This window comes from Barbus barbus (assembly GCF_936440315.1).
Source record: "Barbus barbus genome assembly, chromosome: 13".
NCBI lineage: Eukaryota > Metazoa > Chordata > Actinopteri > Cypriniformes > Cyprinidae > Barbus > Barbus barbus.
The window spans coordinates 5,514,483-5,533,099 of record NC_136741.1 but is presented as its reverse complement, the minus strand read 5'-3'; the positions used below and the strand labels follow the sequence as shown (position 1 = coordinate 5,533,099).

Here is an 18,617-nt window from a genome sequence, read left to right as displayed (position 1 = left end):
AATTTACTTTGTTTTCAAAACCCATCTTTTTCTGAGAAACAAATTTACATTATCAATCTGTTAATTATCTTAGCAAAGTTTTATATTCATAAGTCAAAAATAACTCAAAAGAAACCATCATATATTACATTTTGTAACACTGATCTTAAAATATACTTTGAAACCCTAATATGAGATCACCAAATAAGAAGCTTATAAAAACAATACAAATTCTAAAGCTTTTCAAATTTATGTAACTGCCCTAATGTATGTATAAGGTTTTTTTTATGAATGCATGCATTTGAATGCATTTGAGATGTACAACATTGCCCTGAAACTGAATTAAAATAAATGGAGTTCCTCGTGTCTCCGCTAGACGAGGCGAAATTTGAGTGCGCATGCGCTGCGGGGTCAACACATGGCCCGGAAGTGGAGCTTTTTATGCTTCCATTGAGTACCTGAGTGAATGGTGAGTACAACAAATTTGTTTAGCTATGTAAAGAAATACATGGACACGCGATATTAAAATCTACGCGATCTTAAAGACGTCTACCAATTTTGGCTGTACTAAGTTAGTTGCTGTAACGGTTAACGTTACCGGTAAATATGAATCGTTGATTTCGCATAAATCGCGTGCTAGCGTGCTTCGCCGATATCTGATGTTTTGTACAGACGCGATAGATGCTTTATTTTGAAAATGTGTTTCATTTTTGCAGCTTTATGAAGTTTCAGATTTAATAATTAGTCCGCCGGGAATCATTAATTGGCTGGCTTGTTAACTCGATAACTCCATGTTTGTTTTGATGGGGTTTTCTGTTTGAATCCTTTATTTACCATAAACGTGCGATTTGTGTGCAGCTGATTGTTTGAAGAAAATGGCTCAAATGGGGAATTTTCCGAGGCGGAGGGAAGGACCTCTTCCTCCTCGACCACCACCTGCTTGGGACGAGCACCAGGCCTATGAGGAGCTGCTGTACTGGGATAATGTCATGCAGGAGGGTTACCGCCTCCACCCGCAGGACTACGACCGGTAAAACGCCTCATACTTCAAAAATGTAATGTTGGGAATGCTCTAAACAGGTTTGCTATGGCCTTGAAGAAAACCTGTGTGTAGAAAATATATAATTGTAATTTCAATGTTTTGAAAAATATATATATTCTTTTTAATGATGAATTGGTCAGAAAAAGGCTAGAAATGGCTTTTTATGCTAGGTCTATTATGCCTTTTTACCTAAGTTTCATGGATGCATGTCTTGGAAATTTAATGATTACAAAATTGGGACCCTTTTTAAATACAGTACTTTTGAGAGGCATTCTGTCATACTTTGAATAAGCTGCTTAAATGTATGTATAATAACAGAAGTGTCCAAACTTTTTAATACAAAGGGCCAAAAATCAAACTTGTTTGGGGGCATGGACAAAAAGTAAATTTTGCATTATATCCAACTATATTACTGTATATTACAATTTATTAAATTTAAAAAAAAAGGTGCTGGGCTAGTGCGATTTAATCACATCCAAAATAAAAGTTTTTGTGTACATAATGTGTGTGTACGGTGTATAAATGCGCACATGCATGTATATATTTAAGAAAAATGTTGTTTACTTATTATATCAATATAAATATATACATGTAAATATTTTCAAAATATATACTGTATGTGTGTCTTTATATATACATAATAAATATACACAGTACACACGCATATATTATATAAACAAAAACTTTTGGATGCGATTAATCACATTTAATCGTTGCCCAGCACTAGTTTTTTTTTTTTCAAAATCAATGTTTTACATTTCAATGGAACAATAAAACTTAAAAAATGTTACCATAAATCTAAAATGAACATATGCTTTAATGGCATGCTTTTTTCCACCCTGCTCTTGTAATATATACATTGTGGGCCGAATCAAGTCATCACAGGCCAATTTTGGCCCACGGGCCCTTGTTAGGGCATGTCTGGTATATAAAGATGCAATGAAATGAAATTCTTGTTGCAGGTATGAAGAGTTGCGTTATTGGTATGACTGCCTGTGTTATGAAGAAGACCTCAGGCAGTACAACCAATATGTTGTTGAGTACAGGAAGTGGGAAGAGGAGAATCTGCACCCAGAGGACGTAAGTAACTCTGAATATTAAATTTACAATGCAAATTTATTCTCTCTCTCTCAATTCAATTCAAATTAGCTTTATTGTCATGACTGTGTAACATATCACAATGTTGCCAAAGCAATAAGTATATTATGCAAACATACAGATTAACAAAAAAGGGGAAAAATAAACACATATGTCCAACTTATAAATAACAGATTAAAAGAATACAGAGAGTTATTGTAAATGGTAAAGAGGGTTCAGCCTTTGTTTCTCATTTGATGGCAGGAGTACTACACATACTGCGCTGCCAGGTCGATGCACTTTTCCTTCTCTCCCAATATATATGAGAGTTTCTCTGTGTTGCTCGTTTGCTGGAATTCAGGTGACACTAGCACTATTTGTTTGAAATGGGCATCTCTGATGTGTTTATATTTGCTGCACTCTGTAAGGAAGTGCAGCTCGCCCTCTGAGTCCGTCTGTGCAGTGAGAACACAGTCTCTCTCTCTCTCTCTTTCACACACACACACTCTCTCTCTCTGTGCAGTGAGAACACAGTCTCTCTCTCTCTCTTTCACACACACACACACTCTCTCTCTCTGTGCAGTGAGAACACAGTCTCTCTCTCTCTCTCTCTTTCACACACACACACTCTCTCTCTCTGTGCAGTGAGAACACAGTCTCTCTCTCTCTCTTTCACACACACACACACTCTCTCTCTGTGCAGTGAGAACACAGTCTCTCTCTCTTTCACACACACACACTCTCTCTCTCTGTGCAGTGAGAACACAGTCTCTCTCTCTCTCTTTCACACACACACACACTCTCTCTCTCTGTGCAGTGAGAACACAGTCTCTCTCTCTTTCACACACACACACACACTCTCTCTCTGTGCAGTGAGAACACAGTCGGTGCTCTCTGGCTCTAAGATAAGTGAAAGCACAGTGATGGTAGCTATCTGTCGGCGTGTCTGATAAATGGAACCAGAACTTCGCTGCTCTCTCTTGTATTCCAGATAGCAGAGGGAATCTGCCCAGTTCTGCCCTGCAGCCTAGATTTGGGGCGTTTCTGTGAATTCCCAAGATGTTTTTTGCAGAACTCAAGGTGGAATATTTCAACAGGGTTTTTGTCCAATGTTTCATAGTTTAGTTTCAATTTGGGGCCATAGAGAAGAATGGGTTTGATGATGCTATCGAAGATTTTCAGCCACAGTTTAATGGGTGGGTTGAATTTGAACAGGATACAGGGGACTGTAAGAAGCCCTGCGTGCCTTATCTGTCAGATCTTTTATTGCAGTATTGAACGGTCCAGAGGCTGAGATTGTCAGACCCAAATAATTATAACAGGTGACATGATTAATAATTGTTCCCCCAATTGTAAACTCATATTTTTTATCAGCAAGACGAGGCTTTTTCTGAAAGATCATGATTTTCGACTTCTCCATGTTTATCGGTAAGGCCCAATCATTACTGTACTTTTCCAAAATGGAGAGGCTTTGGTGCAGCCCCTCTTCATGAGGCGACAGCAGCAGAAGATCGTCTGCATACAGGAGGCATTTGATTTCTCTGCCCTCGAGGGTCAGACGAGGACTTGGCAAGTGCTGATGCCAGTTCGTTAATATAGATATTAAATAGTCTCTCTCTCTCTCTGCGAGACTATTTCTCATGTTGTTGTTTTTTTTTTTAGATTAAACTGCTAATGTTTGTACCCATCATTGTTTGCCTAAAATAACAGAAGACCGTGTTGAGAACAGAGGAAGTGCAAAGGCAGCGTTTTGAATCAAGTGTCATAAATTCAACTCTTCTTTTACTCTACAGCTTCCACCAATGAGGCCGCCAATGAGGCCACCAATGAGGCCACCACCTCAGCGAACGTTTGTGAATGAGGATCGCTATATAAAGGCCAAGCACACAACTGTGTACCCATCAGCAGAGCAGCTGGATGCAGTGCAGAGCATGGTGTCTAATGTGGAGTGTGCCGTGAAGTCTGTCTCTGATTGGTTACATGAGAAAGAGAGTAGTGCCGCAGATGCTGGAAGGTATGGGTGTTGGTTAGAGAAGTCACCTGCAATAATGCATTTAGATTTTTAAAACTGAGCATTTTGTTTTATGTTTAAGCAGTCACTGGGTAAGTTTCGGTGGAAGTATAACCTCTTGCTCAGAGTCTGTACTGTTCTCTCTGCAGTGCTTCACCTCAAAGTAAACTGCGTGGTGTTTTGAGAGTGGGCCTAGTGGCTAAAGGACTCCTGCTGAAAGATGACTTGGAGTTAGAGTTGGTGCTGCTCTCCAGGGATGTGCCTACCAGCTCTCTGCTCAGGCTGATCTCTGGAAAACTCTCGGAATTCATAAAGGTTTTTCTCACCCTTTATTATTAATTTGTGTTATAGAATATAGAATGTTTTATTATAGAATTTTGAAGTCTAGATACTTGCTTTTCTCATTGATTGGGCCTCATTCGAGAAACAAGCATAATGCAAATCTATGCAAGTACATACAGCTTTTTTGTGTTTTGCTAAATGCATGAAGCAGAAAAATTGGCGTATTTATGCAGAATGTATTTTAATGTAGCAAAAGTTTCAAGAGAGATAAGAGCACTATAGTTTATTGGTATTTGAAAGCTTTATAAAATTGGATAATATTTCCAATAAACAAATAGACTACTGAAAAATTGGTGTTAATAAGTTTGTTTGTTTTTTTGTGGAAAATTAAAGGGGTCATATGATGCGATTTCAAGTTTTCCTTTCTCTTTGGAGTGTTACAAGCTGTTCATGCATAGATATGATCCCTGAAGTTGCAAAGACTAAAGTCTCAAAACCAAAGAGAGATTCTTTATAGAAGTTGTGACTTGTCCACGCCCCCCTAAAACGGCTCATTTAAACACGTCCAAATGATTTTCATAGCACCGCCCAAATTTTTACGCAAAGAAAGAGGATGTGATTTTTATTCTTGCTGTAGTACTGTTCCTTCTGCCACCGCCATGTCATGGAGACGCTGTGTTTCGTTGTGAAAGTGAAACTACTTTGTTTGGGCTTCCAAAAGAGGACACAACTAGAAATCAGTGGTTCAGTTGTATTTACAACACTGTTCCAGAACAGTACAATGCAAATATTCGAGTGTGTGCAGCGCATTTTACGGAGGACTATTTCCTGAACCTGGCAGGAGAGTGGTCTACATTGTTGGCTTGCTCAAAGGCTGTTTCTATAAAGTGGGGCAATTCCAACTTTGCAAGGACAGTCTGCCGCTTCTGACTCACAGCCTGTAAGTACATTTCTGCCACTGACGATTCAAATGCGAGTTTTGAGCTGTGCAGAGTAGGGCTGTCAAAACAAAAATAGAATTTCGAATATTCATCGAATTTAAAATAATTCATTCAAATGCAAAACTTTGCCTTCGAATTTTAGATGTGCGTCAGACAGCCTTATCAGTGGCGCACGAGATGCGATGATGTAGGTAGGTGTCATTGCATTTTAATGCTTTTTTAACCTATCCAGTTGAACCCACTGGATACGTTGTTCATTCAAAATACTGCGGGAAAAGAGAGCATCAATGCTGAGATGATGTTGTTTGTCAAAACTGGAACCAAGCCGTTCACCGCTCATCTATCACCGTTGCACTCGCGTCTCGCAAAAGAGAGTTGGATATTTAGAAAGCCATTTAAAATTATTGTAAGTTCCACTTTTAAAAAACATGTCTCAACTTTATGGTGGGATGGGTCTCTCCCCATTCCACTGCATCTCATGTTTTTATTGGTTTTCTGTGCTTTGTATTAAACAGTGTATATACATGATGCTTTTTTTGTTTTTAATTGTTTAAGCAACTTAATTATATATGGTTAAACATTATGCACATTTTTCAAAGATTGTAGTGTTATTTTATACTTTGAAGAACCGTGGATTAGTAATATTTTTGCTCGATGCACCCTCTTGCGGTTTCAGGAGAGAAGTCAAAAGCTTTTTTTCCTCTAACTGAAATTATGCCTTTTTAAATTCGAATATAATTTATATATATTTTTATATATTTATATAATTTATAATAATAATATTTAGGTACAAAATTCAAATTTAGTTTTTCAGCCATTTTGACAGCCCTAGTGCAGAGTAGCTCTTGTTGTTTGTCGTTTCTCCGATCACGAATGCAGACATGGTAACTTTTACCATAAAGTACGTATAAAGACCTTATATGTCATTATATTCAGTAATTATGTCCCCACTGGATGCAACAAATGCTTAGTTTGTAATGGGTTTTATTGTTTGTCTCATCGGCGTTAGGAAACACCATCACAATACGGTGAGGGGCGTAACATTTCTGTCACATGCTTGAGGTATTCAGCCAATCACAACGCAGACCTTGCTTCTCAGAACGATGAGCTTTGTAAAAATCGACGTGTTTCAGAGAGGCGGGGCTTAGAGGAGTAACAATGTACAGTATGTGGAAAATGTTTTTTTTTTTTACTTTAAACCACAAAACCATTGCATTACACCAAATACACAAAATATTGTTCTTTTTAGCAACGTCATGTGACCCCTTTTTAATCCTTTTTTTTTTTTTTCCAAGCAAGGATGTATTTAAATTGAATTGATCAAGGGACAGTAAGACATTTAAAATATTGCAAAATGTATATTTAAAAAGTTTTGAACTTTGTTCATTAACAGAGCTTCCTCAAAAATGTTATGTAGCACAACTGTTTTCAATACTGATAGCGAAACTTCAGCGCCAAATCAGCATATTAGAATAATCTGAGGGATTGCTTGACACTGAAACCTGGGGTAATAGACCTTAGTCAGGGTAGTGCCACATTTAATTTTTGACAGAAATGACATTGAGGCTGTGAGGGATAGAAGTGCAGTGTATTCATGGATTTTATTGTTTAACAACATACAGATTGTTCTTTTGACACATCTTTCAGAAATAAAACTAATGGTAGACAAAAAACTTTATAAAGTATACTATGATGTACTTTATACAGTGTGTACATTGTAAAGACTGTAAGTCTATCCCTGACAGCCTTGTTTTCATATATATATTCAATATGGCATCTAACCTTACCTAAGGTTTTTTAAATTCAGCTTTATCGTCACAGAAATAAATTACATTTCGAAATGTATCAGAATTGAAAACTTATTTTAAATTGTAAAAAAATGTCTTACTGTATCAAATAAATGCAGCTTTGGAGACTTCTTTCACTTCTTTCAAATTTTACCAACCTCAAACTTTTGAATGCTAGTAGATGTATCGAACCTTTGGTATCTTCTTGAGTTTTTGTGGGTGCAGATTCCATGCAAGACAGATCATTATTTACATGCCAATATTGATGAAAAACTGAACTGACATGCAGTTTCTCCTCTCGCTTTCTTCAATGAAAGGATGTTACTGAGGAGAAATACGTCATCACTCCATCGATCCAAGATGCTGCTATTATTGTTACTAGGCTGACGGAGCCCAGTCTGAAACTGAGCATCAATCTGACCTCACCTCTGATCAGGGAGCAGGTTGAAAAAGAGGCATCTGGAGGTATGATCTCACTCTTTTTCATTTTCGGACCTAAAAGACCATCAGTACATCGGAGGAGTGAAAATAAAAGTCCTGCTGTATCAAATGAGTGGTGGTTCCTTCTAAGCATTTTAAATGTTGCAAGTATTGTCTTCGCTATTGTTCAGCATTTTACTGTTGAACGTTGAGATTTCCGAACGTCACCCCTAAAGCGATACGAAGGGTTTGCATTGCAGCAAAAATTAACCACTAGACTTATATTTTACGATGTGCTTGTTATTATGCTTATTTTTTCAGATCATTGCATTTAGCTTAATTGTATGTAATATTCGTTTTTGTGCTTAAGAAGTAATCTGTTCATCTAGAACAGATTTCACTTGTATTTTGCTGCAGTTTTTACCCTGTACACAACCTATTTCATTTAAATTAAGGTATTGCTTTTGTTGCCTGTGGTTGCAAATTGACTTTCTCAACCAAGCCTTCTAGTTTGTCAATTTTAGGGGCGCTGGACTTTTGACCAACTGGAAACTCTCTGTCTCGGAAGGGGGGACGCAGTTGGCCTACAGAAGAGGAGGGTGAAATGTCTATAGAAGTAGAGTAATTTAAAGAAGATTAATCACTGTTCAAACAGACTAAGCTTTGTGTTAGATCACTTCCCGAACAGTTCCCCCTCTTCCTCTTGCTTGTGGGCATGGGAACACTGCGTCTGCCCCCTGGCCAGATGACAGAACCCCCCTTGGTCAAACTGTACCTTGTCTTCTTACTCCATTCGTCACTAGAACCGTGCGCGGAAAGCTCTCCGCAGGACGCTCTGGACAGGCAGAAATGCCTGGCTTCTCTGGCGTCTCTCCGCCAGGCCAAGTGGTTCCAGGTTTGCATCCCGTCTTTATTTGTCTAAAAGTCGACTTGTAACTTAATCTGACCTTTGACCTGGGGAAAATACATATTTGCGCATTGAGATTCTCTGAAAAATGTTTAAGGCTGTTTGAATTCTGAAACGTCTATAAATACTTTAAACTGAATTGCGCATAACCTGTTTCCGTTTAAATGTCAGATGTATCTTTCCCAGGTTGCAATTTTTTCGTTATTGGTCAGATCCTATAATTTGGACAGATTGATCTGCTTCATACAAAACGTCCTATAAAAAGCATCTAGAAGTTCTTTGAAGATGCATGATAAAGTGTTGACGGTTTTGCTATTTTTTTGGGTTAACAGGCTAAAGTGTCCGGGCTTGAATCGTGTGTCATCGTGATTCGGATCTTGCGGGACTTGAGTTCCCGTGTTTCAACGTGGGCCCCGCTCAAAGGATGGGTGAGTCCACCTCAAAAACCAGAAAAAATACATATATCTTTACAATATATTTGTAGGTCAATTTTCTGTGTATATCTCTTTAATTCTATATAGGTTCTTGAGCTGCTCTGTCAGAAGGCTATTTCAACCAGCGAGAGGCTGCTGGGACCTGGAGAGGCGTTCCGGAGAGTTCTGGAGTGTCTTGCGTCAGGGATACTAATGGAGGGTAAAGGCTGAAACAAAGCATTTTCTGTATTTCTGAGTGACTGAGCATATGTAGAGATCGACCGATATATCGATTTACCGATATTTAAGCATTTTACCATAATCTGATATCGGTTTTGTAATATCGTCTTCACAATAAACGCCGTCATCTTGTGGGTGTTTTGAGAATTGCGCGCAGGATCGATATTGCAGCGCGTCTGAGGGGAGACGAGAAAACAACAACGGTGTGTACCGGTACTTGATTTGCTGTAGTTAGTAAACTTTATTTAACATAATAGCTATTAATGCACAAATTAGATGTATTGCATAAATGCCTGATATGTATTTATGCAACTTGGCTCTAAGAAATATGACAAAATAATCTGTCAAGCCCTCTCCCAATAAAGACGTAACTTTGCCTGAATTAAATAACACAGCCATGAATTGGCGCATGTTAGAAATAAAAGGGCTGAATTTAATTCTCTCTCTGTTGTCTATATGCTCATCATTAGTCTCGTGAAGCCGCGTAATGTTTGTTATATTCCAGAGAATATTATTCAGTGAATTAACATTAAATGTTAACATTAACATTAAACATAAAAATGAAGTTGATATGACTTCTGTCCTTTATTTATTTTCTCCATTTGAAAACATTAGACATTCTACATTTTAGGGATGTAACGGTATGAAAATTTCTAATCACGATTATAGTGACCAAAATTATCACGGTTATCAGTATTATCACGGTATTGTTAAAATGTGCTGGAGATGTTCAAAAAGTACCGAAACATAAATCACTTCACCAAGTTTCATACTTAAAAATCAACAAACAGCAAATAAAATGACTTTTTGTTTGCATAATCACTAAAACAATAACATTACCAGTGAGGTCTGGATTTTAAATGACAATTTGACTGACACCAGTTTAATAGCATGTTCAAATAAATAATGTAAATGTTCAAATAAAGCTTTGAAAAAGTTTAACATAAAGGTAGACCACACATTTCAGCCTTTAAAGAAAAGGGTTAAATTAAAATGATAATTAATAAATGATTATATGTATTTTATCTGCTCCATAAATAATTCTATATAGCATATCTAAATTGTTTAAGTTAAGTTTAAACAGTAAGTTTGTTTTTCATCAACCGGTTAAAATTTACAGCAGGTCATGCAAATTTGGTCAATTTTTTGGCCAGACAGAAACTGCACACAGACTGAATGTAAATAAGTGTCTGTAAATCCACTCTCTGACAGCAGGTGGCGCTTTATACGGAAAAGCTGAATTACAGCTGATTCCTGTGAACTCCGCGAACACTTCCTTTAGGTATTACATGGAGCGAAGATGAGAACAAAATGCCATCAAATCGTTTCTGAAGACAGTCCGAACCTTCAGAGGTACATTCATATAATTAATTCATTGATATATTAATTTGTATAATTCCCTTAGCACTCTTTTAAAACCTCCCAGCTTTTCCGCCCTGTTTTCACTCAGAACGAAACTACTGTGCTGCTGTGCGCACGTGAGACTGTTACTGAAAACTCTGCTTTATGCTGGACAGTATTTATTTATCGCGAGTTGTTTAAATCACGGTAATCGAATACGGTTTTAATGATAATTAAAATATGAAACGGTAATACTAACCGCGGGGAATTTTATCATGATTTATCGTCAAACCGGTAATCGTTACATCCCTACTACATTTATTTTGCTTACTGCTAATATTAGTGTTGCTGGTGATGCTTTTTATAAATGTTTTTTATTGTTGTAATTAGGGCTGGACGATATGAGCAAAAATTCATATCTCTGTATTTTTTAGCTGATTTGCGGTATACGGTATGTATCTCTGTATTTTGTATTTGGATTAAATAAGTCAATGCATGCATGTAGGCATATATTATGTGCAAAAAAGGGTTAAAATCACATATTCTAACACTGTAACATTGCAATCTAAAAACAAAAATAATCATTTTAAAGCAGAAGTTAAATTTACTAAATTAAAATAATAATAAAAAAGCACAGACTAATTGAGTAAAAAAGGCTAATTTGATTACCCCATTACACTTTACAGTTAGTGCTATCATACACACACACTTGTTGGTTTATACATATGTATATAAAATTATACATATGTCACATTGTCCAGCTATAAATATTTCAGCAAAATGTATATTTTAGTCAGAGTTATTGCGCTCCTATTTCATTGCGCTTTGTCTGTTTGGTGTGCACGCGCACGGCTAAATGAAGTCTGTAAAGTTTAGCGGAGAATCGCAAAGCAAAAGCTCATGCACTTCTGACAGCAAAATGGAAATATTTCCATGACTTTCTAACATTTACAGATGGAGAATATACCTGTGAAATGTAAGTTATGCATTAAGGAAAACAGCACATCTCAAACACATTAAACAGCGCGAGTAGCATCTCTGTCAACGGAAGCCTTTCTGTCAGGGTATCTGACGGGGCGAGCGCGAGCTGCTTCAAACTGAAGCTATAAACTATAGGCTACTATATCTTACGAGTTTTTTAATGCTCTTCATATAAAGCTTGTCACATGTTTAGAACAAATTGTATTATGCACTTTCTCCGCAGCAGTTCAGTCTGTGTCCTCCCTAGATATTTTTCAGATGCGCTCGTATCATACTACTGTATATCAATATTAATGATATTGCTTCATACCATATCGTAACATGAAGATTAAATTTAACCTGAAAGCTAATTCTCTATACATTTTTTTTAAGATGACTGAAAGGAGGAAAAACCAAAGGGAAGTCTGTACTTCACACAGTCATTTATTTACTTTATAACAGTAAATAAATATCGGTTCTGCATATCGGTTATCGGGTACACAAACATGCAAATAATTGGTATCGGTTATAAAAAAATCTATATCGGTCGATCACTAGTTTTGAGTCATCTACTGAGCATGACTCTTCTCAACAGATGGTCCAGGCATTTCTGATCCCTGTGAGCGAGACAACACTGATGCTGGCGCCCATCTTACACCGCAACAGAGAGAAGACATTACCCAGAGTGCACAGGTTACTTGCGGTTTTATACTGTAGTTTGACTTTATTTTAGAGTGTATTGCTCTAGAAACCATACAAATGAAAATGGTCATTATTTACTTGGCCCAGTGTCACTCTAAACTCCTAACCCATATGGTGGAGCACAATGAAAATTTCATGCAGCTGTTTTCCATAAAATAACTGTTCATTGTGAATATGTATTTCAATGCTCAAAAACGAAAAGTGACAGAAGAGATAAAAAAAAAGGACATTTATTATTTGCACTCAAATCTTTTCAAATATGCAAATATGTGGTAATCAGCATACAGTGCTTTCTTTTTATTTCTGTTCCTCACACAAAGCTCTTTTAAACAGTGCGGTGAACACTATGAACTCTCTTTGTGAACATTTCTCTTTTTTGATGATGGGAATAAAAAATACTGCAACATGAGAGTAAAAGACTAAGGCCAGATAAGATGGTTATTATAGCGGATACATTTTCGACCTTGGAGAAACCCCATTTAGATATTTTACTATTTATTTGTTGCTTTCCTCTCACCTCTAGTTTGCCTTAAGACTGTCAGCTTTTGGGCAGCTTTACAAAGTTCTTGGAATGGACCGCCTCAATTCCAAAGCTTCTAGAATGCTCAGCGAACAAAACCGAGGTACCAAAGTGACTTTTTCTAGTGTTCAAAAACAGTTGAACTGGTTTTCTCCTCATAAAATAAGTAGGCTATGTTTGCTTTTGTATCTTTTAAAGCTTCTCTTGTATATGACGCCTATTAGGATTGCTTGCTTGAAAACTACTGCTGTAGTTCATTGTCATTTTCTAGGGTTGATCCAGTTGCTAATCACTGAATAGGCATTGAATATTGGACTGGATAAAGACCTTTGCATTTGAATGCTAATATGTCTACATAGTATTATGTTATGTTTTATTTCATAAGAGCAAAGAAAACCATGTTTTCTGTGTCTGTTAACCTATTATCATGCCACATTTCTCCCTTTCATTTAATTAAATTGTAGTAGCTGATATTCCAGTAAAGAGGCCAAGGGAAGTTTATGATGCAGGTGATCTGGAAATGAAGCCAAAGTTTCCGAGAAAAGGTAACGCATCTCAATTTCAGACTGTTTTTCCATCATCCTCTTATGTTACCCTGCACCAATTTTATATTCATTGTGTTAAAAAAATACAGTATACCTCATCTAATGAAATATGTATTATATACAAAGTCAGCCGTATTGTTTTTTCATAACCCCTTTTTTTCCCCCTAGCAGAAAGACGCGAACCAGCAAATGCCCTGATGAAGCTGAACCAGCTACGGCCTGGAACCCTCTACAAATTGGCATCACAGACTGGGCCTGAACATGAACCTCAGTTCACAATGGCTGTAGAGGTGGATGGGGTAACTTATGAGGCTACAGGCCCCTCCAAACGCAGCGCCAAGCTTCATGTTGCCCAGAAAGTGAGTCAGCTGATAGTCTTAATAAGTTAATAAGTCTTAATTTTGAAAAACTTTTTGAACAGTTTCCAGGGTTGTTTTCTTTAATAAGTGTGAAATAAACATTGTATGAATTTCAGTTGTTATCTATGCCATGTCCATGACACAGGTTCTGCAAGCATTAGGTGTGCCCTTGCCATCAGAGACCAAGCCTGCGGATGAAAATAAGAGCCAGTCTGTTGCCGCGCCTGCAGTCACCGGGTCCGATGAAACCACTCCTACGGGGTCTGATGACGGAAATGAGGTTAGCATTCAAAGATTGATCCTCCTTGAATAGCTTTGAGGTTTGATGCCTGTGTAGACTGTAGGTCTACAATTGGTTTGGCATGATTGGTTCCACTTCATCTTGCAGGGTGGCCCCATCCTCACCAAACATGGCAAGAATCCCGTCATGGAGCTCAACGAGAAGCGGAGAAGTCTGAAATATGAACTAACCTCTGTCAAGGGACGCTTCAATGACAAGACCTTCACCATTGAGGTTAGACATGTTGACTAAAGCTAGTTTATTTTGAGCTAGTGTCCTTGTACTTTAAATGTCACAATGAAAATGCCCTGTCACAGTGATGCCAATATCACTCTCAGCTGGAGTTCTTTAACGTACTGAGTTGTACTGTGGCATCGGCATGAGGGACAGCAAATCGATCATGACATTTTTCAGTTTCTGCTTTGAACATTTCATTTTTAGTTTTCTGACGTTTTGTGAAGACATAGGGTGGCACCTAGTGAGGAAACAGTGGTTACACTGCATAGTGACAAATGTTTCACTGTTTTCACAAAAATATCTATCAGCAAAAATGTTTTCAATACTACTAAATGTTTCTTAAGCATCAAATCAGCATACTAGAATGATTTCTGAAGGATTGTGTGACACTGAAGACTGAAAATCCATTTTTGATTAATTGCCCAATTATTGTAAAATCAAAATACAGAATTTGTTGCGTTTTCTTAGTCTTTTTCTATGAGAAGTGTGCTTGTGACGAGGGTCAATATAGGCTACAGCAGTGAAGTCCTTGGTGCAATTTGTGCAACCCAAAATCATGTAGAATGACCAGGAATAAAATTCAAATGGTAAAATCACATCAGCCTAATATACATCGGGGACTTCGTTTTTTTGTTTTCAGCTTCTCACAAACAGAAAAAGCAATCAACATATGTACACTCAATTATTTTCTAAAGAAATAATACCACTAAAGAAACTGTCACCAAAACAAATATTAGCAATAATTCATCAACCGTAGATCAACACCATTCGCTCATCATAAATGTATAGTAATCCGTTATTAAAACGGACCTTCTTTCTTTTCTCTAGGAACCTGGTCAAAGTCAACATGAGCAACTCAACAGTAAATAATGGCTATATGAATAAATTGTTTCAATAATATCCATGTTTCATGCGTCTTTTTTTAACATATTGTATTATTAGAGGTACACTGATATTCTTGGCTCTCTCTTAACCTCTGTTTCAAACATAAAACTGAGTTTTTGTGCGGAGGAACATTTTAAAGCTCTACTGAATATGATTGTTTGAGGTTCAACTGTTTTTACAACAGATCTGACTAGCCGTAACATCACTGATAGTAAGGAAAATATCCTACAAGGCATATATCCTGAATATATCGTCTGAGCAAGTAAGTAGCATGCCTGCCATCACAATAGCCAGAACTTTGATGTAAATGTACAAGGACAAATAATAAAAGCCTGAAGTTTCCAAGCAATCCATGAACCCGACAGCTCTCTATATGAGTTGAGGACATCAGTAATGTTAGTTCTGCTTCCCATTTTTATTCATCATATGAAGTTGTAGGTGATGTGGGATGTAATTTTGCTGATATGCTGTCACTTTAATTTAAAAACTTTCATAAAAATACTATCCATTTGTTTGCATTCACTTTTGGAAAAAGTGCACTACAGCTACAATACCAATATTCTGTCTGTCTTCATATTCCTGTGAGTCATACAAATTCAACCTGCGTCATTGACAGCAACTGTTTTTTTTTCTGTTGCCCTCAATCCTGTTTCTAATGGTGACCACCTTGAATAAGCATGAGATGGTGCTGCTGTTTAAATCTAGTTTTCCTGCAGTTGTTCTCGCTTCAAATATAATAGTTTATTGTTCTCATGTGCATGTGTTTTTTCTTTCAGGTGGAGGTTGATGGGCAGAAATTCCAGGGCTCTGGATCAAATAAGAAATTAGCCAAAGCCAACGCAGCACTTGCAGCATTAGAACAGCTTTTTCCAGAAGGTTCTCCTGCAGACCCACTCAAGAAAAAGAGATTTCCTCCTATGGTAAAGGCGATGTGTTATTCTGGATCTTCTCTTGGCCGCTTTCTTTTCTAATATTGTTTTCTTCTTTGGTCTAAACATGTTGTTGTTGTTTTTTCTTTAGGGCTTTGGTATGGCTGGAGTATCTTACAATGCAGGCAATCGAGGTAGAGGAAGAGGCAGAGGTAGAGGTAGAGGATTCAACATTGGCAAGTTTGCAGGTAAACTAACATCATGAAAGGCATAAGCCTCATCTTTCTAATTTAGCATCACCGTTTTGATTTCCACGGTTTGGTTATCCCTTGAATACTGAGGAAGCAGAAAAAATGCTTCTGCATGCACAAAGAAAGTGCTCTTTAGGACTGGGCAAATGTAGTATTTTGGATACTGTTTAATTCTTACTCGTATTTTAAATACTTTTTTATGATTTTTAGGCATAGAAAAGTCATTAAAAATAAATCATAAAATGTCACAATTTCTGTATTGATTAATTTTCTGGTTTTGTGTAGGTCTAGAAATTGTACTTATGTGTGAAACTTCTATAAAATTATTTTTTTTTAAACTAAGTAGAAAAATCTGTTTGACAAACCCTCTTTTAATATACAATTTCTATATATTTATACAGTTCAAAGGTTTGGGTGTTTAATTTTTTTTTGTTTTTTTTTTTGTTTGTTTTTTTAAGAAATAACTACTTTTATTCAGCAAGGATGCATTGAATTTGTCAAAAAAATGTATCGTGTTACAAAAGATTTCCATTTCAATCAAATGTTGTTCTTTTGAACTTTCTATTTAGCAGACTTCTGGAAAAATATATATTAAACAGAAAAACTGTTTTAAATACTGATAATTAAAAAAAAATTTAATGAGCACAAAATCAGCATTTTTCAATAATTTCTGGTGTATCACATAAAGTTCAGCTTTACCATCACAGGAAAAAAACACTGTGTGTGTTTGTGTGTATATAATATATATATATATATATATGCGCACACGCAAAAGTTTTTTAATTCTAATATTTTAAGATATTACAAATATTCTGTATTTAATAAAAAAAATGCATCCTTTGTATGAGCACGAGATGTCTTTTTAAAAAAATAAAAATCTTAGATGTTTGAACAGTTGTATGTACCTATGCAAATAAGCTGTAGTGGATATTACAAAGACATTTGTTAACTATTATCCAGAAAGAAATGCATGTTACTTATTTCTCTAATGTGGATGTCATCTTATCTTTTCATCTCTCTCCGTTTGTCTCCCCAGGCTCCACCACTACTGCTGGATTAACCCCAGCCCAGTCTGTTACCAACTCCAGCACACCTATGAATCCACAGGAAGACCCATCTGCAACCTCAACCGTCAGCACGGCCACCTACCAAGCTGTCCCACCGCCAATGGCTGGCTATTATAATCAGTACACCCAATCCTATTCACAGTTCAAAAAGCCCGTCGGCCAGGGCCAGAATCAGACTCCAGCTCAAACCCAGAGCAAAACAACAAATCAACAAGCTCCTCTAGTTGGACCAGACTACGGTTACGGATATCAAGGGCCTGGCATGGGAATGGGAGGACCACCCGATTTCAATTATGCAGGTGAGTTTGAATGCTGTGTAGTAATTTATTTTTAAGCCAGAACTATCTGAAAGTCTTGTATTTAATTTTTTAACAGCATACAGTGGACCACCTGGAACAGCAACGTTTGGGCCACCTGGAACAACAACTCCGAGCTATAGCTTCACCCAGAGCGCCTACCCCAACCTGGGCGGCTACACGAGTGGAGCCACTAGCACAGACTTCACATACAGATAAACATAACGCATTCGGTCTCCCAGCTCAGAAATATACAGACGCTCATTCAAACAATTGAGAAGTCATTTCTGTAATTCTATAGCCTACAGTGTCCTCTGAGTTCGCTCTAAACCTTTTGAGATTTTATACTGTTTTGTTAATTTTGCCATTTGAACTGCACCTCAGTAACAGAATTAGCATGGCTTTGATTCACCACTAGTTTCAGGAAATAATACATCAGGATGGAAGTTGCTTTCTGTCTGTGCCTAAATGTTTGGTGTGACTCAAATGGAAATTGTCTCACATAATTCAGTTTTTTCCCAAAGGTATATTTATGATCATCCTCTTGTTTTGCTTCTAAATTTTTAGCTGTTTTTTTTGGACGGAATGTGGACAATGAACCCAGACTTTGTTTACTTCTCTGACACCACTTCAGCTGTTTCTTGTTTGGATTTTTAAGAGATTTGAGTTACTCAGTTTAATCTTAGTATCGTCTTTTATGTAGAATGTAGCTATTTGCTGTTAAATAGGCCAGTGCAGGAGGTTTTGTGTTCTCTGGGGTGGATGTTATCTGTCATATCTTTGACCTGTGCAAAAATAAACCTTTTTTTTCTATTTTTAATTGCTTTCCTGATTCATTTGATAAATTACTTAGCCCACTGTATCATATTTGCTGTGCAAAGGTCTCTTACATTTTTAACAATCTAAACTTTTCTGAAAAACCTGTTGTACACAATCTAATGTATGCCCTCTTGTCGTCCGACTGCTAGATTATACTTATTAAAAAAAAAAAAAGACCTTTCTGAATAATTGTAAAAAAAAAAAAAAAAAAAATGTCCTCCTTCAGGTTGTGGTACATGTGACTTTTTGCTGTGAAATCTTTGTGTAGAATAGCATGTATATTGTTAAGTAAAATTTGAAGATGAATTTGAGTTTACTTGTTTATCCATACATCATTTTACATATTGAAATGTGAATATCATAGGCTTTTGAGAAATATTTTAATTG

The 18,617-nt window shown here is 36.9% G+C and overlaps 1 protein-coding gene across 5 annotated transcripts; it reads left to right on the top strand.

The window, feature by feature from the left end:
* Positions 1–389: 389 nt before the first annotated feature.
* LOC306879359 (spermatid perinuclear RNA-binding protein-like) lies at positions 390–18,540 on the top strand. 5 transcript variants are annotated; one of them, XM_079432218.1, is made up of 19 exons: positions 390–448; positions 838–1,009; positions 1,984–2,101; positions 3,892–4,112; positions 4,259–4,424; positions 7,437–7,584; positions 8,343–8,434; positions 8,779–8,874; positions 8,968–9,079; positions 11,996–12,093; positions 12,626–12,725; positions 13,087–13,167; positions 13,336–13,526; positions 13,672–13,806; positions 13,915–14,040; positions 15,705–15,848; positions 15,949–16,045; positions 17,085–17,414; positions 17,491–18,540. In XM_079432218.1, exons 2-19 carry the CDS (start codon positions 855–857, stop codon positions 17,628–17,630), a joined length of 2,550 nt encoding a protein of 849 aa, XP_079288344.1. In that variant the 5' UTR covers positions 390–448; positions 838–854; the 3' UTR covers positions 17,631–18,540. The 5 variants fall into 5 exon arrangements, with proteins under 5 accessions (XP_079288344.1, XP_079288347.1, XP_079288346.1 ...); XM_079432221.1 differs by having other exon boundaries at positions 13,090–13,167; positions 13,339–13,526; positions 17,491–18,230; XM_079432220.1 differs by having other exon boundaries at positions 13,090–13,167; positions 17,491–18,230.
* Positions 18,541–18,617: the final 77 nt, after the last annotated feature.